General features: G+C 45.3%; 5 protein-coding genes across 6 annotated transcripts; 3 read left to right on the top strand and 2 right to left on the bottom strand.

Moving 5' to 3' along the window:
- Positions 1-87: 87 nt before the first annotated feature.
- Positions 88-3,324, top strand: LOC6732054 (short-chain dehydrogenase/reductase family 16C member 6). Its single transcript, XM_016178367.3, has 6 exons — positions 88-224; positions 1,444-1,575; positions 2,121-2,274; positions 2,336-2,490; positions 2,550-2,910; positions 2,969-3,324. Exons 2-6 carry the CDS (start codon positions 1,553-1,555, stop codon positions 3,230-3,232), a joined length of 957 nt encoding a protein of 318 aa, XP_016024737.1. The 5' UTR covers positions 88-224; positions 1,444-1,552; the 3' UTR covers positions 3,233-3,324.
- Positions 3,325-3,533: 209 nt separating this feature from the next.
- Positions 3,534-8,449, top strand: LOC6732053 (rab3 GTPase-activating protein regulatory subunit). Its single transcript, XM_002079149.4, has 8 exons — positions 3,534-3,685; positions 3,743-4,052; positions 4,106-5,893; positions 5,957-6,173; positions 6,235-6,362; positions 6,422-7,547; positions 7,729-7,926; positions 7,988-8,449. Exons 1-8 carry the CDS (start codon positions 3,610-3,612, stop codon positions 8,162-8,164), a joined length of 4,020 nt encoding a protein of 1,339 aa, XP_002079185.2. The 5' UTR covers positions 3,534-3,609; the 3' UTR covers positions 8,165-8,449.
- Positions 8,269-9,228, bottom strand: LOC27206555 (WD repeat-containing protein on Y chromosome). The gene has a single exon (XM_039291083.1). It carries the CDS (start codon positions 8,838-8,840, stop codon positions 8,520-8,522), a length of 321 nt encoding a protein of 106 aa, XP_039147017.1. The 5' UTR covers positions 8,841-9,228; the 3' UTR covers positions 8,269-8,519.
- Positions 9,229-9,330: 102 nt separating this feature from the next.
- Positions 9,331-10,472, bottom strand: LOC6732051 (60S ribosomal protein L7-2). The gene is made up of 3 exons (XM_002079147.4): positions 10,314-10,472; positions 9,599-10,247; positions 9,331-9,534 (listed from the first exon to the last, which is right to left on the bottom strand). The coding sequence occupies exons 1-3, from the start codon at positions 10,322-10,324 to the stop codon at positions 9,421-9,423; spliced, it is 774 nt and encodes a 257-aa protein (XP_002079183.1). The 5' UTR covers positions 10,325-10,472; the 3' UTR covers positions 9,331-9,420.
- Positions 10,473-10,721: 249 nt separating this feature from the next.
- Positions 10,722-14,994, top strand: LOC6732050 (large neutral amino acids transporter small subunit 1). 2 transcript variants are annotated; one of them, XM_016178370.3, is made up of 8 exons: positions 10,722-10,837; positions 11,386-11,651; positions 12,227-12,422; positions 12,632-12,734; positions 12,791-13,058; positions 14,046-14,370; positions 14,442-14,566; positions 14,626-14,994. In XM_016178370.3, exons 2-8 carry the CDS (start codon positions 11,446-11,448, stop codon positions 14,897-14,899), a joined length of 1,497 nt encoding a protein of 498 aa, XP_016024735.1. In that variant the 5' UTR covers positions 10,722-10,837; positions 11,386-11,445; the 3' UTR covers positions 14,900-14,994. The 2 variants fall into 2 exon arrangements, with proteins under 2 accessions (XP_016024735.1, XP_016024733.1); XM_016178368.3 differs by lacking the exon at positions 10,722-10,837 and adding an exon at positions 11,046-11,187.
- Positions 14,995-15,058: the final 64 nt, after the last annotated feature.

The raw sequence follows: 15,058 nt of genomic DNA, 5'->3' as shown, positions 1-15,058 counted from the left end.
CTGTGGCTTCAAGGATCGCGTTCCAGCGCTCTTCCAGTCGTTCCGCTCTCTTAAGCCTCTCTTGGAGCTTTCAATATTCCCGACTTGGCTGCGTAGGCTTCATTGCTGTGGAAGACCCGTAACTGGAATCATTTGGCGCCGAGCAGCCAGACTTATCGGTCGACTTTGGTTTCGAAACTTCTCCAAAAGCAAAGATAACGATCCATTGGGAGTAATCATATTGTGTAAATAAAGCATATTATTCATTTAAAAGCGCATTATCGTATTTGAGTTGAAAGCATTTAAATATGTATAGTGTATAGTGTGTGATTTGTGAAAGTGGCTTGAAATTAGATTAAAATGCCCCAAAACTGAAAACTAGTTTTTTATTACAGGATATTAAACAGCAAACCAATCGATTCTATCAACCATTAACTAAATGCACACACCTATTCACTGGAAACAATGATTGATTTGCTAGTCTCAAATTCATTAAGAGCTAAACATTTATAATGTCATAACTATCAGCATCTATAATTATCATTCTTGAGCTACAAAAACTCTGGTAAAAGTAAATAATTACGATTTAACTAATCATTATTATACACCTTTGCAAAAATGTATTCAAAAGTCTGCTAACCAAAATTAATGCCATAAATTAATTTAAGCGTAATAGTGAAATGTTTACGTAACTTGTGATTAGACAACGTGAAACGCAGGAAAAAGTATTGTTACCACCCTCGTTGCATTTTATGGTTATAGCTTACGATTGTTGCAACAAACATCTGGCTTCCCCATTGCAGCAGGCCATGTGTCTGCCTCTTGCCAAGAAAATAAAAGAGCCCGAATGTGCAACTGGCCAAAGCGAAGAGAACGGCCAAAAGAGAAAAAAGAGTCACTTGCACTTTTTGGGACCCCTTTCATCGGGACAGTGGAGTACGGAGAAATTTCAAATGGGGGTCTTTAATTTAATTGAGAAATTCTACATAAATCTAGTAAAATTTCTTTAAATACTCGAATAAAGAAAATTGTTAAAAATATATGCCTAAATCTAAATATATTTAATTATCAATATGGATATAGGCCCCCTTTCCTACGCTCCTGCATTCCGTTTTTTTTTCATGTGCATTTGTCTCTTTTTTTTGTGTGCCACATTGGAGTGCACGTAATTTTCCATTTAGTGGCAGGCGAATCGAAAACGAAAGTGGAAATGTTGCACTGTCGCCGGTGGCTCCAGCACCTCCTCGCTCGCCCACGCCGCTCGCTCTTGGCCAGCCGGTTGTAAAGCCGATGAAGAAACTTAAATAAAGAAAACCAACAACAACAACTCCTCCTCGCCAAACTCAAAAGCCAAAAGTTGTGAAAAGGAAATCCGCAAATGCGGAAGAGCTCGTCCAAAACTCAGTCCAGTCCAGTCAGTCAGTCAAACGATCCGTGACTCAAGACCATTATCTTTCATTATAGCCATTGCATCGCACCGCACTTGGTTCTGCCCGATTGAGCTGTCAAAGGGCACCGGATTTGGGAAGCCAGGGAACCCAACCCATCATATACCCGATAAGAAACCCTCACCATGATAGAACGAGAAATTATCCAGTAAGTGTTAATCCTTATCGGTGGTTTGTCCACACATATGGCACGGATGAAATGCCACAATCAGTTGATGCAGTTAAAGCAAAATAGTTTATATGTTGAATTTCATAATTATTAGTTAATAGTATCTATTCATACAAACTATTTACTATTTCATTTCTTTAGTAGGTCTGGTTAAATCTATCAATATAAACGCTATTTTCCAACACAGGCAGCCTTGATTCTCTATGATTCTCTTGGCCCTCAGCGGGAGTACCCGAAAAAAGGGGGCCAAGACCCAGTGTCAATACTTCGAGGCGGCTTGAGCCCCACCAGCGTTCTCCACTATCTTATGTTGTACTATATTATGGGGTCTTGGCAAAGTCCGAGCCGAGCGCTTGAACATTGCACATGCAGCGGGCGCATACAAATAGATAAATTAAATCATTTGGGGGTTTGCCGAGACTCGACTTTGTTTCAATATTTGCCAACTCGGAGTGGCCGGCAAACGCTTCTAGCTGTTGCGAATTTCCCATCGATCTGTGCACTATATATATTCTATATTGCAGCACAACACCTGCCTCGAAGCGCATCTTCGACGTCCTCAAGGATGTCCTGCAATTCTTCGAGCTCTATGTGCGAATCCTGCTGGAGCTGTTTGTGACACTGGTGCAGATTGTGCTGCCCAAAAAGCAGAAGGATGTCAGCGGGGAGATAGTTTTGGTAAGAACATTACATGTGCAAGCATAACTTAATAAGTTAATATCAACTTGTACATCCGCAGATAACCGGAACTGGGCATGGAATTGGTCGGGAGTTGGCCCTTCACTATGCTTCACTGGGTAGCACAGTGGTTTGTGTGGACATCGATGGCAAAAATAATCTGCAGACGGTGGAGAAGGCCAAACGGCTCAATCTCGGCGAGGTGTACAGCTACAGGTATTAAGTATACTTACTAAATGATTAAATAAATAATAACATTATGTTCAACATGGCAGCTGCGATGTTTCCAAGCGCGATGAGGTTATGGCACTGGCGGATCGGATCAAGTCGGATGTGGGATGCATATCGGTGCTGGTTAATAATGTGGGCATAATGCCAACGCATCCCATTCTGCAGCAATCGGCCGAGGAAATCCAACGGGTCTTCGACGTGAACGTGTTCTCGCAGTTCTGGACCATCCAGGCCTTCTTGCCGCACATGCAGGAGAAGGGTCGTGGCCACATCATTTGCATGTCCTCCATTGCCGGCTTGGTGGGCATCTCCAACCTGGTGCCCTATTGTGCCACCAAATTCGCAGTTCGCGGTCTGATGGAGGCACTGCATGCCGAATTACGAGAGGGACCCTTCAGGGATCTGGTAGAATAACCATGTGAATGGTCTAAATTATGTGATCCATGTGTGAATCCAATTACAGATTCGCACCACCACCATCTTTCCCTATATGACCAACACTGGCCTCTGCAAGCATCCCAAGGTGAAGTTCCCATCGATCCTGGGCCTGCTCGATCCCAAACAGGTGGCCAGAAGGATAGTGGAGGCCCATCGCACCGACCTCATGGAGGTAACCATCCCGAGCTGCCTGCTCCACATCAACAACTGGACGCGACTCCTGCCCGATCATTGTGGCCTGATGCTCAAGGACTTTATCGACAGCGGCGTGGAGTCGGATTTGATTTAGTTTACCTTCTATATATATATATTAGATCTTAGATCGAGCTACAATATGTTGCAGTACAATAAACTTACTATTGGAGTATGTATTAAAATAAAGCTATAGAGATTTTTAGCTTGGATTGGAGTTACAAAATAAATGCGGAGTTTCCCATTTAAGAGATGAATTTCAGCTTATAATGTTTAAAAATTACGTTAAACAAAGAAAACAACTTAAAATTACTTTAATGAATTTCTTTAGTTCGTTATTATTGGAGTTACCTGTTGCATTGAAATCGATAGCGATAACGAACATAATCGATTGTTAGCAAATCTGGCTATAGCTAAATTTACGTGCACTGTCAACTCCACTGCAAATCAGCTGTGTGATGAAAACAAAAGGCGATGGCTTGCGAAGTAAAACACTGCGGAGAAATCCGTGATTTTAGGAAGGTCCAGGAATACTTTGGACTCGGACATGGTAACCTTTGCCACAAGCCTCTGCAGCACGTATTCATAACTAATTTGATCCGTACAGATGACAACTGGTTAAACGCGATAAACCATGCCATTTCACCCACTGGTGAACTGATTGCCATGGCGCAGGGTGAAAAGTTGGCATTCCTCAGCACCTGCTGGAACAGCCATGGCAATGCCAACACCTACGTTCTTGGCTGGTGCGGCGAGCTGGAGGATCGCAACCAAATCGTGACTAGCCTCACCTGCTTGCCGATGACTCAGAACAAAAGCACCGATGGAGCCATCGAATGGACCTGCGTGGCAGTTGGCCTGTGCTGTGGCATGGTAACCTTCTACACGGACACGGGTGTAAAACTATTCTCGCAATGGTTAGTTGTGGAATTAAATGTATCTGCGCCATTAACCAACTATATTTTTCCAGCTGCCAAGAGGATCCAGTCATTGGAGTCAAGCTGCAGTCCGCTCCGCGACATTCTGAGGCAGATTCCCTGCTCTACATCGTCTATCCTCGCTGCATGTGCTTCATCCAGGGCCAGGACATTTTGCCCATGCTGACCAACTGCCGGCACAATGTGCAAAGAGGTGCATTGGAGCGCGGTTCGTATCCCACGGCTGATGTGGTGCCATTCCAAAAGTATAAGTTCAAGCAAGAGCGAGAGGCCGTCATCAACGATGCTGCCATCTCTACCACCCAACGACCTCCCACATACGACTACATTGTTCAGCAGAGCATCGGTCTCGGTTACTTCGCCAAAGTGCACGCCACGCCGCCGAGGAGCTCACATGTTCTGGCCGCCGGAGCAGAACCCTATTTGGGCTTCTTTCAGGCGGAGGAGGGTTATAAAACGATGTCGCTGGGTGAGGTTGCCAAAGACGTTATCGGAATAGCTTACAAGAACCTGCTGGGCGGAATCTTTCGACGAGCTCCAGAGCCCCTGCCATCGCCCGAGGAATCACCGTTGCCGGTGCCCACAAAAGAAGCACCGATGCGGATTCGCTGTCGTCTATACGACGGCAAGAGAGATGGACTGACCTTGGCTGTGGCACCCGGTGGACGCCTGGCTGTCGTTACCGATAATCTGGACCGTGTGATGTTGGTGGATACGCACCAGGCTATTATCTTGCGTGTTTGGAAGGGCTATCGGGATGCACAGTGCGCATTCGTGCCAGTTAAAGAAAAATCCGTTCGCGGCATTAAAACGCACAAGCGAAAGGCTTTGTTTCTGGTGATCTACGCTCCTCGAATGGGCTGCCTGGACATCTGGGCTTTGCAAAACGGACCCAAGGTGGCTGCCTTCAATGTATCGAAAAGCGGGCAACTGATATACAACAATCACAGTCCCTTAGGTTCCGGCGGCAGCAGTGGTAATAGCAGCACTCAGTCAAGAAAATCTTTAGCCATCAATCATTGCTTGTTTCTGGATCCCAGCGATGGCAGCTTGAAGGAGATACACATTCCCTTTCACTACGCGCTCAGCGAGACCAGCTCCCAGACATCAAGGGATATCCATATGCTGAGGCGCCTCAGAAACCAGCTAAGAAGCATAAACCATGGCCAAGCCAAAGATGAAGCGCTGCAGGAGATTGGCGAACTGGCAAGTGAACTGCAGACGTTAGAGGTGCGACAACAGTGCCTGGAGATGTTGCTTAAGAGCAAGAAGCTGCAGCCACAGGTGTTTCAGTGCATCATTAATGCCTTCATAACGAAACCTCTTTCTGAGGCAACGGGCTCCGAGGAGTTTGTCAACCAAATCGAGAACTATAAACGCTTGACTGATCTCTACTTGGCCCTAAGTCAAGCCAATCAGCGTGAAGACAACGAGCCACCCGTTGAATACTTAGAGCTTTCCGATGCTGATCTTGTCACCATTAACAAGTTGGTTCTGCTCCTGGACGATGGCACCGAGAAGGATAAACCCGCCTCTACCCGTGAAGTGAGCTTTAAGTTGCAGGCAGAGCACAAGACCGAAGAGTTTGTCGATTACCTGAGCATCTTTAACATCGATAGTCCGGATGGCATAAGTCTACTTCCGGAGAAGTCAGATAAGTTTGGCGCCGTAAGCATCGATCTCTTTAGTCAGTTCTTTGCCCAAGGTCTATGCTTTGGCCAGTTTAAGCAGTGGATCAATCAGGCGTGTCTGCCCAGCAGAGATTTGCTTAAGTTGATTATTTGGTTTTGGCTTGAGAAGCCCTTTAAGTACAACAACTGGTAAGAAAAACATTTTATAAATTACGTTCTCAACTTATGTGCAATCTACTTTCCTTGCTTTAGTGATGAAGTAGTGGAGGACATGTCCAGAATTGCTGCTATGGTGCAGACCATTTGCGATCTGGATGGTGAACACATCCACGACTATGCCTACAATGCCATTTCACCGTGGTGGCAAGAAGTTCGCGAACTTCTTTTGGAGAGTAAACAATTTTCCGGCTTGCTGGTGGCCATTGTGTGCAAAACGGTAGCGACTAATTTGTGGCGAAACCGAAAAGAGGTAGGTCTCCTCCTGGTCATTAAAACCAAAAACTCTATTGCGAAAAACACGTTCTCCTTAGGGATCTTGTGATGAATCCTCGCAAAACGAGGATGAGGAGCGCTGGGAGCGTATCTCCCACGATGAGGCTCAGTGGGGATTACTCACTGGCAAGCTGGAGGATGTGGCCGTGCTAGGAGCCATACTAAGGTAAGTGCCAAATCAATCTTTCCACTTAGTTCTTTAATTAACCACTGCTTCCTTCGCAGTAAGCCTCTCACCTGCCGGGAACCTGTTGGTCCAGAGATGTCCTACGAGCCACCGGACTGCAGTCTCAAAAGCATTGTGAGCAGTGGCAAAGGCATCGTCACCGAATTGACGGCCAAGTGGCTGATCAGTGCACAATTGCATCCGAGTAAAGTTCTGGAGATATCGCCTCCCGAAAACGAGTTAGACGACGAGGCCAAAGTTAAGATAAAGGATGAGCCAACCAAGGAGCCAGCCGATGAAGAGGCGGAATCAGAAGAGGATTTGGAAATGGCAAAGGAAGTGTACGCGGCGAGTAAAGAAGCCCACGAGCCTATTCTTGAAAGATTGGCTCTGCTGCGTGCGCACTTTCCGTTCAGCTTGGAATCGGGCGTCCTCTTAAGTCTCATGTCGTGGCAGTACATGGTCCAGTGGAGCAAGCAGCTCTCATCGCTGGATCACCTTAAGGCAGCTTTGCTTTGTTTAAACCAATTCCGTACACCTGACTGGGCCCTGAAGCATGGAATATGTTGCATGCTGTGGAATGCCACTCTAAAGTTTCCTCTCCAGGCGGCGGCGAAGCTTATTCAGAAAGTGGGACGCCTGCCAGTGGACAAGATGTGCCAGCAAGATCTGGAGATGTCGGCTGGTAAAGTGCCAGAGTTCCTAGAACTAAGCCTCGAATTCCTGCAGCATTTCACCGCTTCCATGGAGCACGATAAGCGAGAACTGCACTTCGAGCAGTCGCTCAGCGAAGGAGCCCTGCCATTGCAATTTCTGGCTCTCCAGCAGCACCATGCCATGCCGCAGCTGCTCCGTCTTCAAACAGAACTGTGCAGCGTGCTGCACTTCGTGTCCTTTTTCCAGCTGCGCATTCCAAAACCACTGACCACGCTATTCGACTCCATGAGCAACAAAGCTCTGCTGGCGGACATCAACAAGGAACTGCCTTATGTTTTGCCTGCACCAGATCTTGTCCTGCAACAGCAGCGCACTGATTTCCTGTGTCGCCTTGTCGCCGCTACCATGGATCTGATTAGGGAGGATTTGGAGCAGCTATACATTCTCGATCATGTCTTTTACATGGGCAAGATCTGTGCCTTGGCCGACAGTTGGGAGGTCGATAAACTTCCTATCCTACGACGGCAGGTAAGAATGTACATATATGACCCAAGAATTCCTAATCTAGGAACCCATGAACACACATGACAGAAAGCTTACAATGCCTCTCGCCTTTTAACATCAGTTCGTTAGTTTGCTCCGTAAAGAGCACAACAAAGGAAACACAATGGAATAAAAAATATATTCCAAATATTTTTCCCTCCTCCAGGTGGTGGAACTGTACGCTTTTGGGTATGATGCGGAGGCTCAAGTGCTGCTCCAGGACATCAGCGATGACGAGGAGCTTGGCCGACTGCTGCTGGAGATCGCTGGCCGTAGGCTCAATCTTTACGCACAGAGCTCGCAGTCCACGTTCCTGAAGATTGCCTCTGTTGGCCACCAGTTGCTGGCCTACCTAGACAACCTGGTAAGTGCTGCCAGCGTATACCATCCGCAGTACTGATCCATTTCTCACACCGCTCGCGCAGAAGGAGCCGATGACTGAGAACAACATTCAGATCGCGGCCACCAAGCCCGACGAGATCGATGTGGCCGCCCTGGACAGGCTGTTGTCGCACGCCTACAAATACCTCTGCCGGCGCGAGTCCAAGCAGCTGTCCATCATTTCCCAAATGTACAACGCCGTGCGTATCCTGCAGAATTAGGAGCGAGGATGACACATAAACACTTGGTTATTTTATGATTTATGGATATAAGAATGAACCCATTGTTGATTGTTAAAACACCACAAGCGGTCCTATTAATTGTCTTACACTTATCAGGAAGCGATTTAAACAACCTACGAAAAGCATCACCTTAACTACTTTCAAGAAAAAGGATACTAAGATTTGCACCGATAGAAGGATATATTCAACACGAATTTGTTGTTAAGCTTATGCCTTAAAGGATTATGAACATATATATTAATGAAATAAAAAAAATAATTTGAATATTCTTTTACTACATTTAAGGGATACCATAAGATAAAATAATATTTTCTTTATGGATGGCAACCGTAATTTAATTTATATTTGAGCAGGGATCCAAGCGTGTCTTTGAACTTCGAGTCTTGGGCGCTGCCTCCAAGTTCTCCGCCTGTATTCGTCCGATTGCCTCCGGCGTGGGCAATCTCTCTGGCATCCTGGTTGCATGCACTTTGAGATGAGTGTAGACGGCAATGTAGCTCTGGCTGGTGTCCAATTCGATGGGTGGACTCTGCCCTATGCGGCCCGGCAGGGCAAAGTGCTTGCCAAGAATGGGTTCCTTGAGAGATCGGGCCAGAAGATTTTGTAGTCCATTGCGGTCGGTGTTCAACTGCTCGCTGTTGAAACTTGAATCCATTGAGAATTAATTGATTGTAAAGATTTTGAGTTTCAATGTGTAATGCCTGAAATTTTTCCGAACAAAAGATACGACAACCCGAGTTGCACTAGGTTAGTGGCACTGACTCCGACTAATCGAAAAACAACTTTTCCTCCTTCATGGCAACAAGTAGTTCAGTTTGGCATACCTTTCGTTTAGGAGCTCCTCCCAAACTGCTCCTCCTGCTCGGTTATGACTTATTTATTATTCGAGGCAGAAAGTTGATTCTCTGGTTTGTTCAATTTGGGAACTCGGCTGGGACACGCAAGGCCAAGAAGCAAAGAACTTGTTTCGTGGGTGAAGTTTATCATGTTGATAAACATGTAGGATAATGAGGAATGTCGTTAGAGACAGTTTCATGTGGTTCCTTAATAGTCGCAGGGGATTGCTTTTATGGGCATACAGTAAACTCACGACGGTGCTGATTTGACCATCTATTTCTGCTTTAAATAAGTACACTCAAATAGTATATGTTTGTATATAGATGTGTATTGGGCTTAGCTACAGAATGGGTTATAGAGGTTGAACAATCACTTAAAGGTTTACTAGGCTAGGGTCTCTACAGGCAGCGGGCAATCAGTTCGTTGATGGCATTGCCACGATCGCCGTACTCGCCACCGCGTTTGTACGAGACGGATACCTTCTTTTGCCAACCATTGCTGGGACTGGACAACTGCAAAAAAACAAATGGCAGTATTAGAATAGGTGTAAGAATTCCAAGAGAAGCGATAACCAACCGTGAAGGCGCACAGGAACTCATTGACAGCGGCGAAGTTTGGACCCACTGTGCAAATTTCGTGGATTATATCCTCCAGACAGATGACACCCTTGTCGCCCAGCTGTTGCTCCACCATGGTGTTCGACTGAATGGCCGTCTTCTTGCCGTCGATGCGGGCGAAGCCCTTCTTGAAGATCAGCTCGCGAATGGAGCTCAGCGAGGGATTGCCGTAGACCACAAAGGGTTCGATAACACGCAGCAGCAACTGGTTCTCCTTGGTGTTCTCCAGGAAGACGGCGTTGTGGCGCGAGCCCATGCGCAGGGTTCGGAATATATCGGCGGTGGTCTTGTCGAAGATCTTCTTGCCCGCATGGCGCATCACGAAGAGCAGCTTGGGATTGGAATCGTCGGCTGCTATGGCACTTTGTTCGGTGACATTGGTGCGCAGAATGGTTTGCTTGATCCGCTTGGACGTGCGCTCTGCTTTCAGGTAGCCCATTACGAAGGATTCGGCACGACGGAACTTGTGGTGATTCTTGGTGGCGGTCCTCTTCTTGATCCGGTCATTTCTTTTCTGCGTAACAACAGATTCATCCTGCAGAATTCTCCTCTTGCGATGCTTTAGCACCGACACTGTTTTGCCGGGCAATTTGTTGGGCACCGCATATCTAGGGATCAAAAGTAAAAGAAGAAGTTTAAAATCAACACATTTTTATAGTTTTTCAACCACTCACTTGTCTGACATTGCTAGTATTTGGCTTTTTAAACGCAGTAAATTAAAACACGTGCAAGCACCAAAACAATAACTAAAAAGGATAGCGGTGGGTGCGGAGCGATAAGTGCTTGGTTATCGATAGGTGATGTGTGCAACAGCTGAGCGCGTTTCGTGGTGAATAGCTAATGAATTTCAAATTTTTGGCGCGGAACATTTACGAAATATTATTATTCAACTTAAAACTAAACTTAATAGTTATACCTTAAGTTAAATTTATTTATAGCTAGCATTCAAGGGAACAGCTTTAATGTTTGTTTCTTGTAAGTTATCATTTGACATGAATTTCCGGTTTTGAGCACTCATTTCTCATTTCTTTTCTTTGCACTCTCTCTCTCTATCTCTCTCTCTGTTTGCTACTCTCACTCTCTCATTGCGTTTTAGGGTGGAAATTGCGTTAATTTTAGTATGAAAATGCCGGTCTCGATGCCAACGCACAGTCGCTGTTCGCAGTCAAAGCCGTTTTGTTGTGTCCGCGCTCTCGAGGTAAAATAAATCGTGTTTTACGTGCAAAGTCGCTGAGAACAAGATAAACCGAAATTAATCAGCCAAACTGCATTCCAAACCTTGCGAATAAACAACAACAACAAAAATAGCGAATAAAAGCAATGGAGCAATTGGCAGAAAAACTGCAACTCTGCAACTGCAAAATTCATTGCCACGCGTCGTAAGGTGATGACGAAATCGTGGAAATTGGCACGCGGCAAAGGCGTCACCATAAAAGTGGAGCTCCCTATTAGGCAGGCAGCTACACACCACAACACAACAACCCCAAAATCACCCGACTTTAAAGCTCAATTTAGTGTATCGAAGATAGTGGCGTCGGGGAAACATATGTAATTAAAGTTTATGTCTGACAATGGGAGATTAGTTAGCTGCCAGCGAGGCAAAAATCGGGTCTTCTTCACTAGCAATTAGTAACTAAAATCAGCACTATAGCATTTGTTTACAATTTGCGCAACACGTGCTTGCGCCCCATTTGCTGATAATAAAGGATTTTGTTTCTACATTTCAACTTTTACCCTTCATTCCAGTGGCAATGTGCGGTATTCGCCATTAGACGATAATCAGAAGAATCCCACAGTGCAGCCATCATGACGGACCGATATGCCAACGGAGTGACCACCAGCCTGGTCGAGCCCACAAATGGATGCGCCGCGCCGGGAAATCCCGCTGATGGCGAGGAGAGGATTGTCCTCAAACGGAAGCTAACACTACTCAATGGAGTGGCCATCATTGTGGGCACCATCATCGGATCGGGCATCTTCATTGCTCCCACGGGAGTCTTTAAATACGCCGAGTGAGTGGTGGTGATGATTATGACGATGATGATACGTAGCATCCTCCTTAATTCAATTTATGCACAAAAAAGGTCAATTTAACTGTTAATTAATGGATAGATTGTCGCAGGCATTCCTTTAGCACCAATTAAGATATATTTATTAGTTCTCGATTTTCCCTCAAAGATTCACCCTTGAAATTCTGCGCACATATTGCGTCAGCTTTTTAAAGTGATTTTTAAGCGAATTGACTCCAGTTACAATAATAACGTCAATAAGGCGCGCCAAACATTTAAATTATTGATAAGAGCCACGAAAAAGGTATGCGTCATAAGCTTAAGGCGACTGCGAAAAGTTCCAGGGAGTTAAATCGATGAATGTATTTTATCGAAGTGAAAGTTAATACCCTGCACTTTTTTTTTATATATTTATGTTGTTTTTAAATACTATTTTACTATTATTGCTTACAAATATTTGCCACCAAGTTGATATAAGATCTGAATTTATAATTTGATTGCTTTAGAGTATTTGTTTACGTGTATTTATTTTCACCCAAATTGTTTATTAATTCGATGACTACTGTATATCATTTCAGTTCCGTGGGATTGTCCCTTTTGATTTGGCTGGCTTGCGGCATTTTGTCGACCATCGGAGCTCTGTGCTACGCTGAACTGGGCACATGCATCACGAGATCTGGCGGGGATTACGCCTATCTGCTGGTATCCTTTGGTCCGCTAGTGGGATTCCTGCGCCTCTGGATCGCACTGCTCATCATCCGGCCAACCACGCAGGTCAGTTCCTAAGGCACATCGATTGAATTACGAAATGTTTACATAGTTGGCTTGATTGATCGATGGGTTGTTGATGCAAATAAATAGAAATTTATTAATGGGCGGCTACCTTCGACCGGAATTGAATTCAATTACGAGTAGAACAGCTTTCTCCGCTAGAAACAAATGGCATGTAGGATTTATAGTATGAATACACTGTGTTTTTTCAGACCATTGTGGCTCTATCTTTTGCCCATTATGCGGTCAAGCCATTCTTTCCGGAATGCGTTCCCCCACAGAATGCGGTGAAACTGCTGGCTGCCATATGCCTAAGTAAGTTGGTTAAACAATCCACTCCGATGTTAATTAATTGAAAACGATTCCCGCAGCTCTGCTCACCACAATCAACTGCCTGTCCGTGAAGGTGTCCATGAAGGTGCAGGATGTGTTCACGGTGGGCAAGCTGCTGGCCCTCATCATGATTATACTGTCCGGACTGTACTACATGGCCACTGGTGAGCTAGAGAACTTCAGCGATATGTGGGATGTAAAATACTCGGCCCGCAACATTGGCTACGCCTTCTACTCCGGTCTGTTTGCCTTTGGCGGCTGGAACTACTTAAACTTTGTGACGGAGGAGCTGCAGGATCCATACAAGTGAGTAGTGGTGACAAAGACAAATGGTTGGGTTGGTTTGGTTTTATTTGCCCCATTCATTCCTTGTGCGTCATGCGCAGGCAGCAACAAGTGGAAACTTGTAGAGTGTCCTTGATGTCATGGCTCCTAGAATACCACCCAGTGGGTGGGGGATGCTGCCCCATCCCTAACGAATTCAATTTGCAATCAATTTAAGTGCTTTCTCGCTGAATAGCACGTTCTTTAACACACTGAAAGAAATTTCAAGTAGGAAAATCAATTCCTATGCGCAGTAAAGGCCGTAGATTAATTATTCTTCTGCTGTTTCTAGTTATTTCAATTAAATTAGGGCATTTTCGACCATTAGCTAAATGTTTTCTATATCATCGGTCATCCAAAGTGATAAGATATCTCTTATTTTACCTGAAAGCTTTTTTATGTTTTAGTTCCGAATGAAACATCAAAGCGTAGTTGTTATTTACCATCTATGTAGTCATAGTCACTACTCACTACAAATATTAAAGATAGTACTTATTTAACTAGAGATTCATTAGACAGTTTTTAAACTGAAATATATATGCACCTGAGAGCGCTAAATTGGAAACCACTGATGACCTGGTGACCAAGCATCACAAGGAGCATCTGGAAATCAAGGATTGACGTCACTTACATGGAGTCTACCAAGTAGCACATCATCATTTTGATGTGGACAGTCACCAATTTGGGCAGGGAATGACATATGCTGCGATGACATGGTTCGATGATAGCCAATCGAACTGCCACATGACCATTTATCCGACCGACTTTGGGATATTCAACAGGTCCGCTTCACATAGAACTACTAATACTGATCGGAACTACTGCAGCCAACTATCAGAGATCTATATTCAATTCACATATTTACAAAAACAGTAGTTAAAAGTGTTATTCATATGATGGAATGGAAAACTCATATATATATATGTTTTGCATAAAACTAATCTCCCACTTTGCTTTCTCATTGTGCAGGAATCTGCCGCGCGCCATTTGGATAGCCATGCCGCTGGTCACGAGCATCTATGTTCTGGTCAACTTAGCCTATTTCGCCGTGGTGAACAGGCCGGAGATGCTCAGTTCGCTGGCCGTGGCGGTGACCTTTGGAAATCGTATGTTCGGACCGCTGGCCTTCATGGTGCCCATTTTCGTGGCGCTGAGCACATTTGGTGGCGTCAACGGGGTGCTCTTCACATCGGCGCGCCTGTTCGCCACTGGTGCTCAGGAGGGGCATTTGCCCAAGTTTTTCCAGCTGTTCCACGTGAAGCAACAGACGCCCATTCCCTCCCTGATTTTCACGGTGAGTTGGCATGAGCATTTTGCAGCTATCAGCAGAGAATTTTGCATTCATGCAAGCGCATTTTTCCACAGTGTCTGATGTCGCTTCTCATGCTGCTCACGGATAACGTGTTCCAGTTGATCAACTACTTCAGCTCGGTGCTCTGGCTTTCAGTGGTGGCCAGCATAGCCGGGATGTTGTGGCTCCGGCATAAGAGGTGGGTGATACTACCACTGACTCGTTCTGAACCCAATGTGTAATGCGTATTCCTTTCAGGCCCGACTTGCCCCGACCCATTAAAGTCCATCTTGCGCTGCCCATCACCTTCATGGTGAGCTGCGTGACACTGGTATTGCTGCCCAATTGGGAGGAGCCACAAAATCTGCTCATTGGCATCGGCATAACCCTGTCTGGGATTCCGTTCTACTACGCTTTCATCGCCCGGAAAAATAAGCCAAAGTGCTACGGCCGATTGTCCAATTCCGTAGTGGAGATTTGCCGGGCCATCTTCAATACCACCATTATCGAATCGAATGAGGCGATTAACTAGGCCTACACGTACAAACATATATATGTGTACCACAACCGTAGAACTTATGCATTTAGTTCAAAAACACTCGTAATTGATATTCGAAAAACGTGAAACTGAAAACTTGTTAAATTTCAAACCGTTTTAAGTGCAGCTTGTATGATATTTTAGCATTGCTCA

This window comes from Drosophila simulans, chromosome 2L (assembly GCF_016746395.2).
Source record: "Drosophila simulans strain w501 chromosome 2L, Prin_Dsim_3.1, whole genome shotgun sequence".
Lineage (NCBI taxonomy): Eukaryota > Metazoa > Arthropoda > Insecta > Diptera > Drosophilidae > Drosophila > Drosophila simulans.
This window is presented reverse-complemented; position numbering and strand designations above follow the sequence as displayed.

Coding starts and splice junctions, on each gene's coding strand:
- LOC6732054 (XM_016178367.3), top strand. CDS start 1,553: ATGATAGAACGAGAAATTATCCA. Junction 1,576..2,120: donor ATAGAACGAGAAATTATCCA/GTAAGTGTTAAT, acceptor TCTATATTGCAG/CACAACACCTGCCTCGAAGC. Junction 2,911..2,968: donor AGGGACCCTTCAGGGATCTG/GTAGAATAACCA, acceptor ATCCAATTACAG/ATTCGCACCACCACCATCTT.
- LOC6732053 (XM_002079149.4), top strand. CDS start 3,610: ATGGCTTGCGAAGTAAAACACTGCGGAGAAATCCGTGATTTTAGGAAG. Junction 5,894..5,956: donor CCCTTTAAGTACAACAACTG/GTAAGAAAAACA, acceptor TCCTTGCTTTAG/TGATGAAGTAGTGGAGGACA. Junction 6,174..6,234: donor TGTGGCGAAACCGAAAAGAG/GTAGGTCTCCTC, acceptor CGTTCTCCTTAG/GGATCTTGTGATGAATCCTC.
- LOC27206555 (XM_039291083.1), bottom strand. CDS start 8,840: ATGGATTCAAGTTTCAACAGCGAGCAGTTGAACACCGACCGCAATGGA.
- LOC6732051 (XM_002079147.4), bottom strand. Junction 9,535..9,598: donor AGTTCCTGTGCGCCTTCACG/GTTGGTTATCGC, acceptor GTTTTTTTGCAG/TTGTCCAGTCCCAGCAATGG.
- LOC6732050 (XM_016178370.3), top strand. CDS start 11,446: ATGACGGACCGATATGCCAACGGAGTGACCACCAGCCTGGTCGAGCCC. Junction 12,423..12,631: donor TCATCCGGCCAACCACGCAG/GTCAGTTCCTAA, acceptor GTGTTTTTTCAG/ACCATTGTGGCTCTATCTTT. Junction 13,059..14,045: donor GAGCTGCAGGATCCATACAA/GTGAGTAGTGGT, acceptor CTCATTGTGCAG/GAATCTGCCGCGCGCCATTT.